At 38.3% G+C, this 18,369-nt stretch overlaps 2 protein-coding genes across 6 annotated transcripts in view; both read left to right on the top strand.

Moving 5' to 3' along the window:
- The first annotated feature begins 915 nt into the window (after positions 1 to 915).
- Positions 916 to 18,369, top strand: part of LOC149731759 (ras-specific guanine nucleotide-releasing factor RalGPS1-like) — a 33,375-nt gene continuing 15,921 nt past the window's right edge. Inside the window, exons 1-13 of one of the 5 annotated variants that reach the window (XM_089884248.1) lie at positions 916 to 1,062; positions 5,365 to 5,437; positions 7,578 to 8,159; positions 8,392 to 8,485; positions 8,894 to 9,017; positions 9,338 to 9,426; positions 9,682 to 9,740; positions 10,386 to 10,496; positions 16,361 to 16,450; positions 16,742 to 16,876; positions 17,147 to 17,236; positions 17,355 to 17,447; positions 18,155 to 18,278. In XM_089884248.1, the coding sequence (XP_089740374.1) occupies positions 1,025 to 1,062; positions 5,365 to 5,437; positions 7,578 to 8,159; positions 8,392 to 8,485; positions 8,894 to 9,017; positions 9,338 to 9,426; positions 9,682 to 9,740; positions 10,386 to 10,496; positions 16,361 to 16,450; positions 16,742 to 16,876; positions 17,147 to 17,236; positions 17,355 to 17,447; positions 18,155 to 18,278 (1,702 nt within the window). In that variant the 5' untranslated portion in view covers positions 916 to 1,024. Of the gene's footprint in view, positions 1,063 to 1,137; positions 5,438 to 5,667; positions 7,394 to 7,577; positions 8,160 to 8,391; positions 8,486 to 8,893; positions 9,018 to 9,337; positions 9,427 to 9,681; positions 9,741 to 10,385; positions 10,497 to 16,360; positions 16,451 to 16,741; positions 16,877 to 17,146; positions 17,237 to 17,354; positions 17,448 to 18,154; positions 18,279 to 18,369 lie in introns of those variants that run through there. The other 4 variants (XM_089884250.1, XM_089884249.1, XM_089884245.1 and 1 more) reach the window with 4 other exon arrangements.
- Positions 10,503 to 12,636, top strand: LOC149731761 (uncharacterized). Its single transcript, XM_089884305.1, has one exon. It carries the CDS (start codon positions 10,828 to 10,830, stop codon positions 12,202 to 12,204), a length of 1,377 nt encoding a protein of 458 aa, XP_089740431.1. The 5' UTR covers positions 10,503 to 10,827; the 3' UTR covers positions 12,205 to 12,636.

Here is an 18,369-nt window from a genome sequence, read left to right as displayed (position 1 = left end):
ACCCAGCAACTGCAAAGTTACCTTTCTGGCGCAATCGTCAGACGTCAGAAGTGGGTTAGGGTATGTACCTTTCCTCTAGTAAATCTTGTTTAAAATTGACTTGTAATACTCCATTAGCAGGAGTACTGCTTTAGGTATACTTTACATTCGCATCAAAACTAAGACGTATTGTTACAGCTCTTAGCACACCCGGTCCTTGCTTTATTTTTGTACCCAGTTAAAAACCCGTCGCCAAGCAAGTAAGAGTATCCATTAAAGATTGTAACAGGATAAGCGGACCACCGGTTGTTAGTATAGCCTCTTGTTGGTAGCAAGACGCTTTGGAATGACGTGGAATATTAATGAACTCTTTATGACGCTTTGTCGCATACGAAGTTTAGAAACCAATCAATTGTATTATGGTAAATAATGTCTAATTAAATCCATGTCTGGATTAAATCCGTTGTTTAAGAACCTCTCAAAATATGATCAAATGGTTTGAAGTGTGTATTTACGCGTATAAGTGCTTTTCATATGATATATCAGCAGACACGCGACGATGCAAGCTGAACAACATTTTTACTGAAATATCTTCTATGTTTCCCACTGGGTAGCAACAGAGAGTCGTTGTTTATCCAAATCACGTGGGCGAGCAATGTTTTCTTCGCTATGTAGAAACGACCCGTATCTCGTGACGTAATTTACTTCCTACCGAGATATCAATATTGACCAAATGAAACGAGCTTATTACTTTCGCGGATATTTATTGAATGGCTTAAGTGACGACATTTCTTAAATTGTGTGGTTCTGGTTTGTGTTGCTAAATTTAATAAAGGTACAGTGTTTTTATAAATTCCGTTAACCAACAGAGGGACGACAAGTCCTCGAAAATTACATCAGCTAACAGACGCTGCCCTTGTATTTCTGCAGTAACCCTAACCGACCACACTGAACGTTTACAGAGTTAGGTTATCGTAGGATTTGTAGTAAACTGTGAAACTCCGCCGAGATTGAAGACACCGATGAAGCATGACTGTCGCCACGCATGAGGAGACGCACTGATCAACTATCACACGAGCAAAGGTAAGTGACTGAGTGCCTGTCAGGGTGCATAGCAACAAATTCGCCCTTTGCTTATTTTGCTCAGGCGCCTCTGTACTCTTCCCCTATCTCAGTGGTAATACGGTTCACTTATGAAATCAACTCTAAGCGAACGCAGTTGGTGTTTACATTTTTTATAGGTACACCGATAGCAGGTGGGCAATTAGTAGCTCTGCCACTGTGTGGCTACAAAACCAAACTGTATTTAGAATATATGCTATGTGGGTAAATTTTGAGGAAGATTAGTCAGTTTTAATATTTACATAAGACTTGCGAACAGTGAAACATTTTCTTCATGTTTTAATCTATTTGTGTCAGTGAACATGCGCTCCAGTAAATAGGTCTCAAAAACTGTTTGGTCAATCATTTATTCAACCTGATGTCCTGTTCACTTGACCTACTTTCATATATAGAAAGCAGTTAGCTTTTAATTACAGCATGCACCACCTCATCAGACGACAGATGTGCGCAGCCAATTTAGCTTGAGATGCAATGCAGACAGAACGTCTGAATGGAGTAAATTAAGTGGCTGGATGTTATCTTTACCATAACACGCTAAATACAACTTTGTGAGTAAGGTTTAATTCTTTTTTCCCTACCTGTGTTGTTACAGTCATGCCCACTCAGTGAACTATTAAAGGGTATATTGTCTGTTGAAAGAGTTGCAGCATGTTTTAAAGCAGTTGATTTATTTGCTCGTTTTGTTTACAGTTAGCATTGCGAATCTCTTTATTACATAGCCCGAGGAAGCAATATGTTGTTGTGGCTCGCGGCTTTTGCATTCGTGTGGCTTGCTTATGCTTACTACCGGAAGTTAAATCTAATGAGACCTGGCAGTTCATAGGTTGTGTGTATGTCACTATGTGCATTGTTCGACCTAAATCCTTCAGCAAGTTCAGGAAATGCAGTGTTACGGCTGTGTATGTTGTTTGCGTGGGAAAATACGTATCATTGTTTTGTCGGGCGAAGTTGTATCATTTATGCCAGACTGCGTTAGGTTAGTGATCGTGCGCACGTATGAATCAAACATTTTTTACGTTGTACGTCATTCAGGACCAACGATCAATGAAAACATTAGCGTCTTCTTGTCTTCTACAGGTAACTGAGTGACGCATCCCATTCAAATAGTCAGATTTCGTGTATGTCGTTCGGTTTGGCCTATTTATTTTCATACTCACATGTACGTATATACGTCCATAATAGTGACGTGGTAATTTATGACTTATTTGTGCCTAGAATCAGCCTTAAACTTTCTGTAAAAAGGATATAGTAGACAGACGGATACAGATTAATATGTTTTGGTGTAACAGAACATAATTGCGTTTACACTCCTTATTTCGCCTCTTGTTTCTTAACGTAAGGTTGGATTTTACTCCCGTGTTATCGGACATACAAATGATATCTAATGGCTCTGCTATATGTTGTATATAACGGCCTCTGTAGTAACCCGGAAATGTTATATAAGTTGCAACTGCATCGTGTTCGTTAATTGAACCATGATATAATTAGCAGTGCAGATCAGTGTAGCTTGATTAACGACCATAAGATAATTATGCAGTTTATGAATCATATGTAGTGTGTTATCAATACAAGCAGTGACCTGGGGTGTCTGCATCAATCAAGGTTTTGGCACAGTCACCTATAAACGAGAGCTGTAAGAATACCAGCACAACAGACTGATGTATGGGGGCTTGCACCTCCCTTCAGCGGGGAAATAGCGTTCCAATCAAAGGAGCAATTAATCCAGTATTAGCCACAGGAAGTTAAGCAAGCTGGCAGGATGTGTATCACACCACAAACCAGTTCGTCTTGTTGATATTTGCTAGTTACTCAGCCTACAGCATGCCAGCTTTGCCAGGCTAATTAGAGAAATAAGCCATTCAAGTCTTATGGATTGATTTACTCGCATAAAAACGCGATCGCATATAGACGCGAATGGCGTAGATTCGTAGAAGTTCACCAACAACTATCTGCCATAAAGAAAGTGATATTTCAATATTGATATTCTGGTATCGGTATGGGAGTACTTTCAGGGCCCGAATGGAACCAGTTATACCTGTTGGGTAATGATTGTATATTGTTTGCTGATAACGCGTCACTGAAAGGGTATTATGTGTTTGTGACGGCTGCTGTTGGATTCAAACCCGTACGTGTCAAGTTTTAATAGTAAAACATTAACTACCGCAGTACCATGGTGTCAGCACTGTAGTTGTCTCAGCGCCTATCGGTCGGTAATTTGTCTAATCCACTCGAAAGGTGCCAGTTTTACCAAAGAAAAACTTGTCGAGGCTCAAGCCTTGATAAAGAGTTGGAGACTTACCGCCTACATTTCGTTAGTGTTAGTTTCAGCATATGGCATCCTTGGTTTGTGGTAACTATTTCTAAGAACGCAGTGGCCCGTTCAGTTAGTTTATTGTTTCGAGAGTTTCCGTTTCTATGTTGAATTTAAATATCCACTAAGCTTTACAGTGGCGTTTCGTGACTATTGTATTTAAATAGTAATTTGTTATCAGAATAGCGGATTAGTAAGCAGTTACAGATTTACAGAGTTTCATTTTCGGTAAGAAGCACGACTTTGAAAGCACAAGCGTAACTTATTGTATCAGTCTAATCATTAATAGTCGTGATATGATCACATGTGTAACCAACGGTGGCTAAAGGATATACAGACATAACACGTCATTGTTACTTTGCGTGTTGTAGTTCTGTGGTTTTATGTGGGGGTAATATATATTACCTGTTTACTGTGTCTGAGTTTTGAGACGAAATCTCCAACGAACCGAATTAAACTTTACCCTTGGGCTTGTGCCAGCAATGCATTCGCAGTGTTTTGATGCTTACCATCGTCGTTTGCATTAAGTCGCACTGCTATAGGCTTAGCTCAGCTCTCGTACTGTTAAGAAGAAATTCTCCCAATCGTCGCAAACATAATGTTGCAGACGCAAAAGTCCAAACTTCCATTCGTTGAACTTTGGATACTGGACCAATCTCAACGCATGGGCAAATTCCCTAACGGACAAACCGCTCCTCCAAAACACGCTAGAAGTTTATACTTCTTGCATACGCATAGGGATCGCCGTTGTTTTGGTCTTGCGGTATGTGTAAAAAGGACTGTAACGCCATTTATTGAAAACCTGAGTGTCGTGACGTGGAAACATTTAATTACAACAACAATTTCATAGTTTGGGAAATTCATTATATAGTATACCCACACGACGGTTGGCTTTTATCGTAATAATGTTTTGTTGGATTTCCGCTTTGTTTTTATAGCAAATTTAGGTAAAAGCTATGTTTACTGAAAACAAATGTTCAGTAACACGCATGCATACAATTGATCTTAAGTCAGTTTACAGTCAACGTCAAAATCTTGATTTATGTTCAATGCAAGTGTTCTGAAAGCTTGTTTTTCTAACTGAAACAATAGATTAGCCATCGTGCCGTGTAACAGCCAATTAACTATGTTGCCCCTGGCCAATGACGATACCGTGGGCTTAGTAACCGCTAGTCCTGTAATTAATTAAGCATAATAGCTACAGGTAATGTGCCCTTTAAATAGCTGCGGATTGTTGTTATAACCGTTGCACACGTCAATACAGCCACGCGCTCGGACTCAATTGATATTTAATGCTATGTTGGTTCTCCGTATTCAGTGTACGTTTATGCATTGTCCAAATTGTCCCACATCAACAATTGTGTTGGTAGCACCCGCAGATATGAAATTGAGCTATATGTCATGGTTGCCGAGATCGATGTCGTTTAGTTTCAGGTTTTTGTTTACAACTCAGCCATGATCCAAGAAAGGCTTCAACTGCTGTGTTAACGAGCAACAAGCAGTGTAATCGGTGCTTTACAACCCTTTTGATTTCGTGCGTGTAAATGTAATTGGACCAGTCACCACACAACGACGTCGTAGCGTTCTACTCGACTTAATGAACTAAATGCGTTGAATAGAAAGCGTTGTTTCGTGCAGCACGTGCTCGCTTTTTTTGTTTGACGTGTTATTAGTAAATTAGCCGCCACGTTTACGGTCTACGTCGCTCGTTCATTTACTTATTTTACAATAGGTGTGCTAAAGGGATTAACTGTTGCGTTAGGTCAGTAAACTCGCTGCAGACAGGCTAATATGTTTACGAGCGTCAAAATGTGTGTATTATGAATTATCTGCAAATTAACTCTTCTACCCTATTCAAGCAGCATTGTTACTGTAACGATGCAATTTAAAAATAAGTAATATTAACTGAAGTAGTTTTATATTTGCAAAATGTCGGTTAACCTATCGTTCAGCACGAACGATGAAGATTTTACCACTGCCGGCGCTAAGGAGCTCTATGTCGCTACACCGATACTGTTGGACAAGGTAAGCCATTTGTTTACGTGGTCGTGCTCGGTTTACAGCCAGTAAACGATCGTTTACACTTTACAGCTTATCTCTGTCTCAATAAAAGCAAGACTTTTTACTTGCCACTCAGTTATGTCTTACACAGTACTGTTTTATGGTAGACACAGTACTATGTTTTTAGCAGAAGTCATATGTTTACAGTGTACCTATTAATTATAGTCCAGATTTTATAGTGAGTTATAATGGTAGTGGTACGCATTAAATACGTGTTTTAGTATAATTGCATTTACCATCTCGAATCCCACCGCCCCAGTTGTGTGCACTGTCAGTTCCCCTATCATGCCTTTTATTCCACAAGCTATAAATATTTAATACCCATTGCAACCAGTCTCCTAGTACGAGTCTTAGCACAGAGCAGATGCGTTCATTGGTAATGTAACGACTTGTGTAGCCCGCATATATTTCAAACGTCCCAGGAGAGCTGAAACACCGTGTATGCGTGTGGTGCTGCAGCAGTATCAAAGCTGACAGGCTTACTATAGAATGAACTTTTAACTTAAAGATTGCAACAACGAAAGTAGAGCTTAAGCGTCAGAAACCCACGCAGTTACGTGCTGAAATAAACGACACATACGCAAACTGAAAGTAGGTGTGCAAGCTAAATACATTGCAATACTTTTACGTTCGCCACTTGGTTGTATTTAACCATAACCAAAGCGAGCTGTAAGGTTCTTAATCGATTTTAGCAGCGACTGAGCAAGTACACGACTGAAATTATCGATTCGTTCCCAGGCAGGGACTGAGCAACGTATATTCTAGGAAAACAATCCCTATTTCGTATGACAGGCGATAGTCGGCAGTTTTACTAAAACGTTGCAAGAAACAGCTGGGGGTACTGCAGGTTTTAGATCAGCAAAATCGACAGTATTGTACATATACTGTTGTTCTGTTACTAATCGAAACATCAGTTTAATTATTCTGTATATTAGGCGGATATACAATCCATCATATCCACGTAGGTTTATCACGATCTGTTCGTCTTTTTTCGGTTTCCATTGGTCTTAAATAAAACGTTATAGGTTGGAACGCATTGCATGACCACGTTGTGGTCGATAATTGTCCTGTATCGGTTTACTGCAAGAGGAAGGACGCATGTGGCGGCGACTTGTTGCTATAAATACCTAACGTCAGCAAAAGGAAAGACGTATTAAAGTGCCGCACAACATCATAGCGCTGCTTCGTGTTAGCAATTAAACGTAGAATGGTCTCGTTTGTCTGGATTGTTCAGTGTGTGCTGTAAGCTTTATACTGCCTCAGTGTGTTGTAAAAAGCTATAGCTTCAAGCATTTAAAGTTTATGATTAGGTTTGGAAACTCGTTTTTGTTGATTGTATGACATTCGTTGTTGTTTAGGTAATGAACAGTAATGCAGAGAAATAAAGGTATAGCTTCCAGACTGAGTAAGGCATTATTAAGTCCTCGAATGGTAAAACGTGACCAGACAGTATCGCACGTTAATCTATTAGATGATGATGTCTTTATTTCCGATGGAAATTGTGCCTATTTATCATCTGAGGACACAAGTGACTCCCTGAGTTCACCAAGCTCTCTCGTTTCTCCAACTGCTCAATACACAACCAGTATTGTGACATCACAAACGAAAACAACTGAAGAAAATGTTGGCCCAGGAAATTTAAAATCAGAAACAATTGTTGGGGATTTAGATTTTCCAACCATAGTTATAAGTTCTTCAGAGGAAAATTGCACCCCACTACCCCTACCAACAACATTTCGGCCGCGACCTGCATTTTCTAGCCCTTGTTTGCAAAACTGCAGCGATACAGACAACTTTGAAGATTCGTTTGTTTCTTCCACAAATCCTAACTTTCCCCCTAGTTTCAACCAAAGTAGCAATGTGTCAGATAATGAATTAAGTTTTGATTCTTTTGATTCTAATGTTCATAATTCAGATGCCGTAAGTATGGAAGTTAGTTGACAGTTCCATTCGAAGTTCTTTTATACCTGCGATAAATTTATAAACATTGTTTTGATCTGTTAAACACCACCATTAAAGATTTTTTTGTAAAAGTTATTTACCAAATAAATAACAAGATCATTTTTAATTGATTCATTATTTATTGTTATCCTTTACTTTGTAGGTTTCAGCGGACGCATTCTTTCCAACTGCAGATTTCAAATCTTCTCCCCATAAACCATTTCGTGGTCGTCGTTGCAGTGACGGTACCATCAACGTTGCAGATCTTCGACGAACTGCGTCCAAACTAAGCGCACTATCTGCCCACGTTCATCAGAACGGGACTCGGTCACACCGCAGTAGCCCACAGAGCAACTTCAACAATCGGGCACTCCAGAATAAAGTTTTACGAAGCAATACAACACTTGGACCAAACGCTACAGTGATCTCACCAATCAAGGTTTTCGTAAAATCTCCAACCAAAGAGTCTCTGGATAACATTGAGACACCTCTATCGGATAAGTCTAACCAAATATCGAACGCTTTCACAAATCAAACTAAATTGGAATCGCAAAAAAATGGGGATTTATCATTTAGCCACAGCACTGCAGTAGTGAACTTGCCGCCAGAGAAAAACTCTTTATCTACAAGGACCGAGAAAGTTTTGCCCAATAAATCAAAGTCTCTCCCTCGAGATTGCTCTCCATCAAGAAGCACTTCATCCTCACAGTTTAAACCAAGACATCAAAGGTTATCAAGTGACACGGTATGTGGTTTTTATGTATATAATGCTGTAAAAGCAATACTGCAAAATCGAAATGCATATGAGTTAACCTAATAATGTAGTATTTGAGTATATATTTTGTATTACTATTAAAATAGATATCGGTTAAATGTAAAATTACCCTTTATTTGTAATAGCCTAATGTAACCATGACATACCCGGTTAAATGTTATTGGATCTTCTCATATATTATATCTATTCTGTACATTTGTAGTCAAGTGCTTCAATACAAAGGTTTGGGAAAGCTTCTACATCCCCAAATTTCATTAATCTTACATCCCCACGGCCTCGACTGGACGTTGTAACTGGTAAGAAGTTTTCTGCGTTGAATAATTTATGATCTCTGTGTGGTTGCTTTAATTTGTGCGCAAGAAATCTATATTAAGGTTATTGTGTAATGACACAGTTCACCAGGTTTTAGGTTATCTTATAATGGTATAGTTCAATATGACCCATATTTTCTATATTCCTTAAATTGTATGTACCACAGAGTCTCACTTAGTATAACATTAACTCTAGCCTACCTTATAGGTAAGATTCATACTATAATTGGATTTTGCCCACTGCTTAAATCTCAGGAGATCACATAAGCAAATGTTAATCTAGCACTATCACACAATAGTATAGGATAATAGTGGTAGATAGCCAGCAACAATATATATAAATACTGTGTGGTTGCTACTGATTCAAGAAACTTAATATTTTATTGGTTTTAGAATCGCTTTCAAGTAGCAACGATACAACAATTGCAATTCGTCGAACAAAATCACTTTTATCGAAAAGCCCAAGTTTACTTCGAAAAAGTCCAACAATATCTTCAAGAACCCAGAGCTCTTATAGGTGAGTCGCCATTAAACCAACAATAACAACGCCACATGTTGTTTTATTCAAGTTATCATGTAATAACTTCACTTGACTACCACTTTTATGAAATTAAATCACATTGTGTGAGGTCACAGCTGTAAATTTTCTAATAATAATCAAAAACAATAAATATAGCACATATGATTTTATGAAGTAATGCCCAGTCTGTAGTCACTGTTTTCATCTCTGCAAACAAAAAAGAGTCTGATATGGGCAAACAGCAGCGATGCTGGCAAACAAACAGACATTGAAGTTAGCAACCATGTTTCACATTCCTTACATGTGAATGTATGTAGGGAGCTTGGTCTCAATCAAACACCAAGGACAAGTGAAAATAAGGAAGTTGTTCCGCACTTGCCTCCTAAGTCTCCAAGTACTTCCAGACGTAAGTTGATTTCATTGTTGACATTTTCAATCTGATGCATTAAGTAGAAATGGTAAAGGAACTTCAAAAATATTTATTAAAAGTGCAAACACTTTTAGATGTTTTATACTTCGACTTGTTTTTTTTATACCATTGTTTAAATTTATGCAATCAATTAATGTTAACCTTTGCAAGTACTTTCATTTTGTAACTGTAAATTTCTTGAAAGAGTTGTATTTAAATGCACAACTCAATTAAATGTTTAAAACTTTTTAGATCATTCTGACGCAAGTTTAACGCCATCTACTCGCCATAAAAGAAAAAAATCTTACCAGGTAAACTTATAACAACCAATCCTCTGTTAAAACAAACTTAGTATATGTATTCTGAACATACTATTTGTGTATTAGACCCTATTATCAAATTCTAATAACCTAAAGACATATACCAGAAAAGGCACTCGTAATTGTACCAAAAGTGTCATATTTTAAGAAATATTTACATTGAAAAATTATGCTCCATAAAAAATGTGAAGGTCTAAAGAAATAATTTAGTAATACTGATATGCTTATCTATGTTTGCTGGTGTAAAATTGTACGCAAGACTGAAAAGGTTAAGTTGAGGTTTCTAAATATTCAGTGGTGCTGAAATCTTTAACGCTGTGGTTGGACGGTGAATTTATCTTAATCTTGAAAGTTGTTTTTTTCACCTTATGTAGTCAATTAGTTGTTATTAGCAAGTAAGATAGGTTGTGTATATTAGAAATGATGCTATGTTCACTGTACTGTACATTACTTCTTGCGTTATTTTAAACCCATGTTATATGACATCCAGAAGCACAAGGGCCAAAGTTTTTTAAATGTAGGAGAGGCAGAGATAGGTGTAATTTTTTAATGTTCTTTATTTACTACCAAATGGGATGGGAAAACCCCTACCTACCATATATTTTTTAAAAAAAATTATTTTTTTTAACTCCATAGAACCAGACAGCTGCTCGCAACAAGAACTGGAAGCCAGTGATCGATAATCCTGAAATGATGACGAACTTACAATATGAAGGACATTATCACGATGACAGCTCTGGTGAAGATGTAAGTAAATATGATTATTCTTATCATGGTATAAATACCGACTTATCTGGTATAAAAACGTGTATTTTCCGAAAATATTTCTGAAACGGAAATACACTACGTTTTTATATCAGATTAGCTGTTAAAAGATTGTTTACATTACATTATGCCTGTTAGCGGAGGTAACAGAATGCAAGCAAATACGGTTACTCAATAGCGCCACCTAGGCGTGACGTTTTATACACAGCAGTATGCTAGGTGGCACTATAGAGTGTTTTGTGTCCATGTTTGCTTCCAATGGAGCAGACTGACATTCTACGTTAGCGCTCGTAGCGAGCGGACACCAAAGGGCATGGATAAAGGTCCAAGCTTTGCGCAAGTTGTGCACCAAAAGGGTGGAGGTTATTTGAAGAGACCCACCTGCCTTAGCTTCAAAACTAAGGATCAATGCAAAAGAGAAGATGTTATCAAAATCATAGAAAAAGAAAAATTTTCAGTTAAAAATTTGATCGGAATCACGGAAAGAAAAGGAAACCTAATAGATGTTACATGCACTACGAGAAAAGCTGTATTGGATTTGTACGAATTACTGATCAAAGTAGATGCACTATACTCGGTGAGACTTTATGAGTCAGATAAAGTGAACGTGGCGGTAGGATGGGTGCCAATACCTTTCCCTAATGAGGTCATTAAATCCGAATTCCAGAACAGATGCGGAGAAGTTAAGCATATTCAACATAGAAAAGACAGAAATGGCTTACTAACAGGAATGCGAATTCTCACACTGGATAGGGCCGATATTGAAAAAAACCCAATCCCAAGCTATATTACTATTAACAACTACGAGTTCTACTGCACGTATAACGGGCAACAGATAACGTGTAAGTATTGCACAAAATCTGGACACAAGCAACAAAACTGCCCTAAAAGGAAACAAGACTATCCAAAGCTTATCAATAAAAGAAACGAGAAAAACCAAGAAGACGCCGAATGCCCCGAAACCGATAAGAGTGGTAGCAAATTGTCCGCCGCAGGAGGAGAAATAAAGGAGAGAAGCAAGCAGAATGGAGAACAACTCGACCACAGCACCACTGCCGCTTCCGGCGAAAGTAACAACCTAAAACCAATACTACCTGATAAAAATCAAAACATCGAAATGGAACCAATGCCTAAAGTTTCAAGGAAACGCCAGGAAAGAAGTCCAACCGAAATTAACCTCCACCAAGCAAAGTCGATAAGCCTCAGCGAACTTAAAATACCGGTTTCATGTCCAAAATGTGAGGAAGAGAGCTATGTAACAGACCAAAACACCAACTTCTTCTGCTGGAAATGTTCATCGGAATTTAGAATTGCGACAGCGTGCTGCAACGATAACGATAAATTTCTTGTCCCGAACAAGGAGGTAACAACCAACTGCTCCACCTGCCACCTACCGATGAGAAAAATGCCCTGCTGCCACACATTTCAACCGGAGTTTCAGACCGATGAAGGAACACTCGAATGCATACAGTGTAAAAGGTACTCAATGACTTGTATATGTAAAACAGTAAATTCTATCCCAAAACGAACCATGACATCTAACTGTACTAATAATGCCTGCAATGCTACACTAGTCCACTGTAGCTGCGGGAAAAAAACGTGTCAAAATCTAGAACCGGACAAACCGTATCAGTGCGAATGTGGTTTCGAGTACGAATACGATATTTATATAGGGGTAGAACGTTCTTAATGCCTCTTAGTTTAATCACATACAATGTTGCAGGGTTGCAAAACCCTCGGAAACGACGCAGTATTTTTTATTTTCTACGCCAAAAAAAGTTTGATATTATTTGCCTGCAAGAGACGCACACAACAGCATCATGTCTCAGGCAATGGGAATTAGAATGGGGTGGAGAAATCTTAGCCTCACATGGCTCAACTAAAAGCAAAGGAGTCGCGGTTTTGTTTTCAAAAAAACTGTCTTACTCAAAACAAGACGTATGTGTCGATAACTTCGGACGATATATAATCATGAATCTCGAAATAACTGACCAGCGGTTAACGCTATGTAATGTCTATGGACCAAACCAAGACAGCCCTCAGTTTTACGGCAACCTATTTACGCTATTAACAAAAAGACAAGCGGAAAGCGGGATAGAAAACTGTATTATATCCGGTGACTTTAACTGTGTCCTTAATGATAAATTAGACAAAACCGGCGGGAGAGAAAAACACGGGAACCGGCGCGCAAAAACTACCATATTACAGGCAATGAATGACCTCGAGCTATACGACGTGTTCCGCATCAAACATCCAAACTCTAAGCAATACACCCGCATGCAAAAACGCCCGCACACGGCGAGTCGGCTTGACTTTGTTCTCGCCACAAGCGAAATATTACAAAAGACCACTCAAATCCAAATTGTTCCAAGCACGCAGTCGGACCATTGTATCGTCAAACTTGTACTCAACCTTGATAAAATACCCAGGGGCAGAGGCTACTGGAAAATGAATACGTCCTTGCTAGAAGATGCAAAATTCGTCGAAAACACTAAAAAATGGATCGCGGAATTTCTGATAAACAACGACAATGGTGCCGTATCCCCCCAAGTTCTCTGGGAAGCACTAAAATGTAATATACGGGGCTATATTATCAAATACGCGTCCGAAAATAACAAAAAAATAAAAGCTAGACAGACAAACCTAGAAAATAAACTCGCGGATCTTCAAAACCTACCCCAACCTCACGATGAGTGCACGATGGGTAAAATTGTACAAACTCAAGAACAATACGACGATATTATCGAAAGCTACAGTAAGAGCGCAATAGTCCGAAGCAGGGTTCGATGGGCAGAATATGGGGGTAAAAATAACGCCTATTTTCTTAATCTAGAAAAACGTAGGATGGAGAAAAAGGCCATTAATAGACTAAATTCAAATGCCAATATAGAAACGGACCAGCAGGCTATTTTACGGCTCCTGAAAGAATATTTTGAAACCTTGTATAGCTCAAGTAATAACCCGGGCCGCACGAGCAAAAGTAAAATAAAAGAGTATACAAACAGCTTAATGTGTCCAAGACTCGACGCGGAAAAAGCAAACGAATGTGAGGGTAAACTGACCGTCGGCAAATGCTACGAAGCGCTAAAGACTATGCAAAACAACAAATCTCCCGGATTAGACGGTTTTCCGGCCGAATTTTACAAAGTATTCTGGAATGAAATAAATTCCACATTAGTCAACGCATTTAACCATGCATTTGAAAAAGGTGCTTTCTCTGGTCAAACGAATTGGGGGGTCGTAACTCTAATTCCTAAACCTGAAAAAGACCTTTTGTACCCAGAAAACTACCGGCCAATTACATTATTAAACGCTGACTATAAAATAGCCGCAAAAGCAATTAACAACCGTATAAAAAACGTACTCACTACAATTATAGCCCCTGAACAGACGGGGTTTATAAAAGGAAGATACATAGGAGACAACATTAGAACTCTTTTTAACGTCTGGGATCACACCACTGATCAAGGCTTGCATGGAGCCCTCTTGTTTTTAGACATACGTAAAGCCTTTGACTCAGTAAATTGGGACTTTGTTAACGCAGCATGTTCTAGTTTTGGCTTTGGGAAAGATCTGTCGAGATGGATAAGAACTTTTTATGTTGACGCAAAATGCCTAATTATTAACAACAACCACATGTCTACTCCATTTAGAGTTGAAAGAGGCGTGCGACAGGGAGACCCCTTGTCCCCTTCTCTATTTTTGTTGGCCATAGAATTTCTGTCACTAGCAATTAAAAGAAATAAAAGCATAAAGGGAATCCCAATTGACTCACAAGACATTAAAATCTCACTTTTTGCGGATGACGCGCTGCTATTTTTGGATGGTTCAGAAAAAAGCTTTCGTGCAGCATTTGCAGAAGCAACAGAATTCGGGAACCACTCGGGCTGCAAAATTAATATTGCGAAATCCAATGCCATGTATATAGGTAAAAAACAACCTAACTCACCTCACCACCTCTCTTCGCAAGGTCTTTCTTGGCCAAACACGTTTATAAAATACCTCGGGGTTAAAATCCCAGTAAATAGGAACAAAACCAACTTGTTTACAATTAATTTTGAATCAATAGGAAAGGAAATTCAAGCTGTAACTAAGCCTTGGCTGGCAAGGTCACTTTCATTACTAGGGCGAGTTACGATTATTAAAGCCCTAGCGATACCAAAGCTACTCTACAAACTTAGCGTGTTGCCGGTCAGTCTACCCAAACAATTTTTCAAAGAAATTAAAAGAAAACTGTTTACATTTTTGTGGGGCTCCAACTGGGAGAGAGTAGGAAGAAAAACACTATGCAGTAACATAAAAGAGGGTGGCCTGGAAATGATAGACCTGGAGGCGTACGCAAAATCAATACGCTTCTCTTGGATACGAAAACTACTAGATACAAATCACGAATCGCATTGGAAAAATATTGAAACAAAAATTACCTCCCTAAATACCATGATTTGTGTAGCCGCCTCCGATTTAAAACTTACGCATAAGGAAATCACCAAACAAACGCCTCTCTCGACATTCTGGTCATCGATCGAATTGTGGAGAGAATGTGTCTCCCAATTTTGGCCCCTGGACAAAGTTTACAATTGCGCTATTTGGCTAAACAAAAAAGTTCTTTTCAAACGGAAACCGATCGCCTACGAAAATTTTATAAAATCTGGTATATTAATGTACCAACAAATCATAGACAACAACTCGGACTATTGCAGCTTTAAAATATTATGCGAAAAGTATACGTTGACAAACAACAATCAAAACCACGCGGACTACCAGCGCCTTATTACAGCCATTCCAACAACTTGGGAAACGTATACGACGGACAGACCGGAACGAAAAACTGCCATCGACAGACTAAGGAAGGGGATAAGCGACAATTTGCCTACAGCCAAAAACGCATACGAATATTTTGTATCTCCCAATAAACAAAAGCCGACCAAACAACAAAATAAATGGGAAGTAACCTTACAACGGGGACCTCTGAACTGGTCAGAAATTTACAAAAACTTATACGACTGTACGTTTGAAACGAAGCTGCGCTCCTTTCAAGTTAAAATTAATTTGAGAGCCATCGTCCTAAACGATAAGCTCCATGGCTTCGGGATTATTGAGACTGATGTGTGCACTTTTTGCGGTGTAAACAAAGAAACAATATACCATCTATTTTGTGAATGTAAACATGTCCAGGTATACTGGGAAAGCGTCAGTGCCTGGATGGACAGTGTTATGTGCCATAAAACAATTATAAGCAATACCGTAAAGCTCTTCGGAATTCACAATGATTGCCTTGAAAAATGTGTTCTAAATTTAATGAATTGCATGCTTGTAGTTGCCAGATTTGTTATATACAAATGTCGGATTCAAAACTTGAAGCCAAATATAGAAATGTTTATCTATGCAATGAATCACAGCAGGGCCAATGAAAAGGCTGTTGCAATAAAACATAACAAGTTATTGCAATACAAACTGAAGTGGAACGCAAACTTGCGTTAATTTTAAGTATCGTTTGTTCGCTACAATCGTTTTCGTTAATTTGTCACTGTTGTGTTATTATCACTATCGTATTGTAAACTTTATATGCAATAAAAAAAAAAAAAAAAAAAAAAAAAAAAAAAATGGAGCAGACTGACATGTTGTAACTGTGATAAATTCTGCATATCTGACCCTAATCGCCTGATCCATTTGTTCAAGTAGAAAGATTATATTTAAATAACAGACTGATGACGACATTGCAGGCGAAATATATCTTACAGAATACAATTCGTTCAACTTGATTTGCATCGTATTCCGTAGCACTTGACTGACAGATTTTTAATCTTTTTTCTTCAACACATTAACAATTGCCCAACATAACTTAGGAATGCGAGACAGACGGTCGAGTTCCACGCATGAAGAGCTTCGATGCCGTTGTGTTTGATGTTCTTAAAGTAGCACCTGAGGAATTCGCAGTAAGTACAACATACATTTGTTCAATGCATTCATGTCATGCGTTTATATGTACTGTGGGGTGGGGTTGGAAATAGATAGCATAAAATGCCCCATGTTTCGTGTTTTTAATATTTAACAATGCTTTAAAATCGTGAAGATACAGGTATGGAATATAATTCTGTACTATTGTTTATTTTTCCACCAAATTAAACGATAAAAGAAAAAAAATGCATAAACAATCTCACCCACCTATATTTACTGTGAAAATCTCATAATACACATTTACTGATAACCGCCGACATATTCCACAGAAACAGCTAACCCTTCTCGACTTTCCCATCTTCTGTGCCATCCGACCGGACGAGCTTACAAGCTGCGGTTGGACGAAGAAAGAAAAGTCTAAACTTTCACCGAACGTGGTCGGTATGACGCAACGTTTCAACCACGTGAGTTATAAATTTAAACTCGTGCTCTGCAGTGAGAAACGCACTATATTTAAAAGATATTCAGGATTTGTATACACAATATAGAAGCTATCCGGATGGCCGTGATAGCAACATAACTACTTCCAACCTGCGTTCCTGGCTTTTGTTTTATAAAATATTATTGAAAATAATATATATAAAATGTTTGTTTTTAATAACCATTGCCTAACAGTATAATATGCGAATCTTACCTTATGTTAGTAATGCAAAATCTATCGTTCTACATTACAGACGAGTTTCTGGGTGATTCGGGAAATCTTGAATGCAAGCACGCTCAAAATTCGAGCAGAAGTTCTTATTCACTTTATTAAAATAGCGAAGGTAAGTTTTCCAACGTTTTATCACAAAAAAAGAACAGTATTTTGCTATGCTTTTAACACTTTTGATAAATTCTACTTATAAAGTCGAACATACCGCTTATAATGCATGTTTTTTACAGAAACTTGTTGATTTAAACAACCTGCACAGTTTGATGGCGGTCGTTCAATCGCTCAGCAGTTCTTCCATATTTCGACTCACCAAAACTTGGGCGGTAAGTCTAGACTTTTAGAAAAATAATACGAGTAGACAACAAACATATGGTTTCGGAGTGGTAACGATTAATATCATTAACGAATAAAATCCAAAACTTTCCCCAATTTATTTTGTCCAAAACTTTTCCCTAACGAATGCAGATCAAAACTTTTTCCCATCCCAAGGTTTGTAACCGTTACAACATGCCAAAATGTGCATTGGTGCATTCACTATAAATCATTCGTGATAGTTTACGACACGCTCGCTCTTGCTTTTCACCATAGGGATTAATTCGCCGTTAAAGGATTAGCACCAACTGCCCACAAACATAGTATTGTCATCCAAACAACGGGTGGTAGGAAAGACAAAGATATTATGTGGTCGGAAATTTAATTACCGATCGATGGGAAGGACGGTCGTTGTTTTCACTGAAACAGTTACAATGTGAAATGAACCATTTTACACGAATCCTACGCTTGGATTTGTCATATTTTGAATAACATTAACTGTGCCTTTAATTAATAAGATTATACAGCGTCGTATACAAAAGCTACAGTTAATATATATTTTTTAAATACAAGTGGCATACAGGGGGCAGTTATTTATTATAAACACCATTAATACTTATTGTTTAGTGTGAAAATGATCTTCTGGCAATAGTTTCAGTTTCTAATCTTAAATCTCGCTGTTTCGTCCGCCGTTTTAACCCTTATCATTCCATCTTAGCTTGTGAATCGACATCAAAAAGCGACATTCGATCGCTTACTTGCGTTGGTTAAAGAAGACGACAACCGATGGATGCTACGGTCGCATATTGGTGCAATCAAACTACCATGTATACCTTTCCTCGGTGAGTTATTGGGTTAAATAGATGATAGCAGCTGCGAATATTGGCTTCGGTCCCAATTTTTACGACTGGTCTGATTCAGCAGGTGTTTATT

Source organism: Ciona robusta, chromosome 9 (genome assembly GCF_009617815.1).
Source record: "Ciona robusta chromosome 9, ASM961781v2".
NCBI lineage: Eukaryota > Metazoa > Chordata > Ascidiacea > Phlebobranchia > Cionidae > Ciona > Ciona robusta.
Note: the sequence above shows the minus strand (reverse complement) of the source record. Positions and strands in the feature narration are given on the sequence as shown.

Coding starts and splice junctions, on each gene's coding strand:
- LOC149731761 (XM_089884305.1), top strand. CDS start 10,828: ATGGATAAAGGTCCAAGCTTTGCGCAAGTTGTGCACCAAAAGGGTGGA.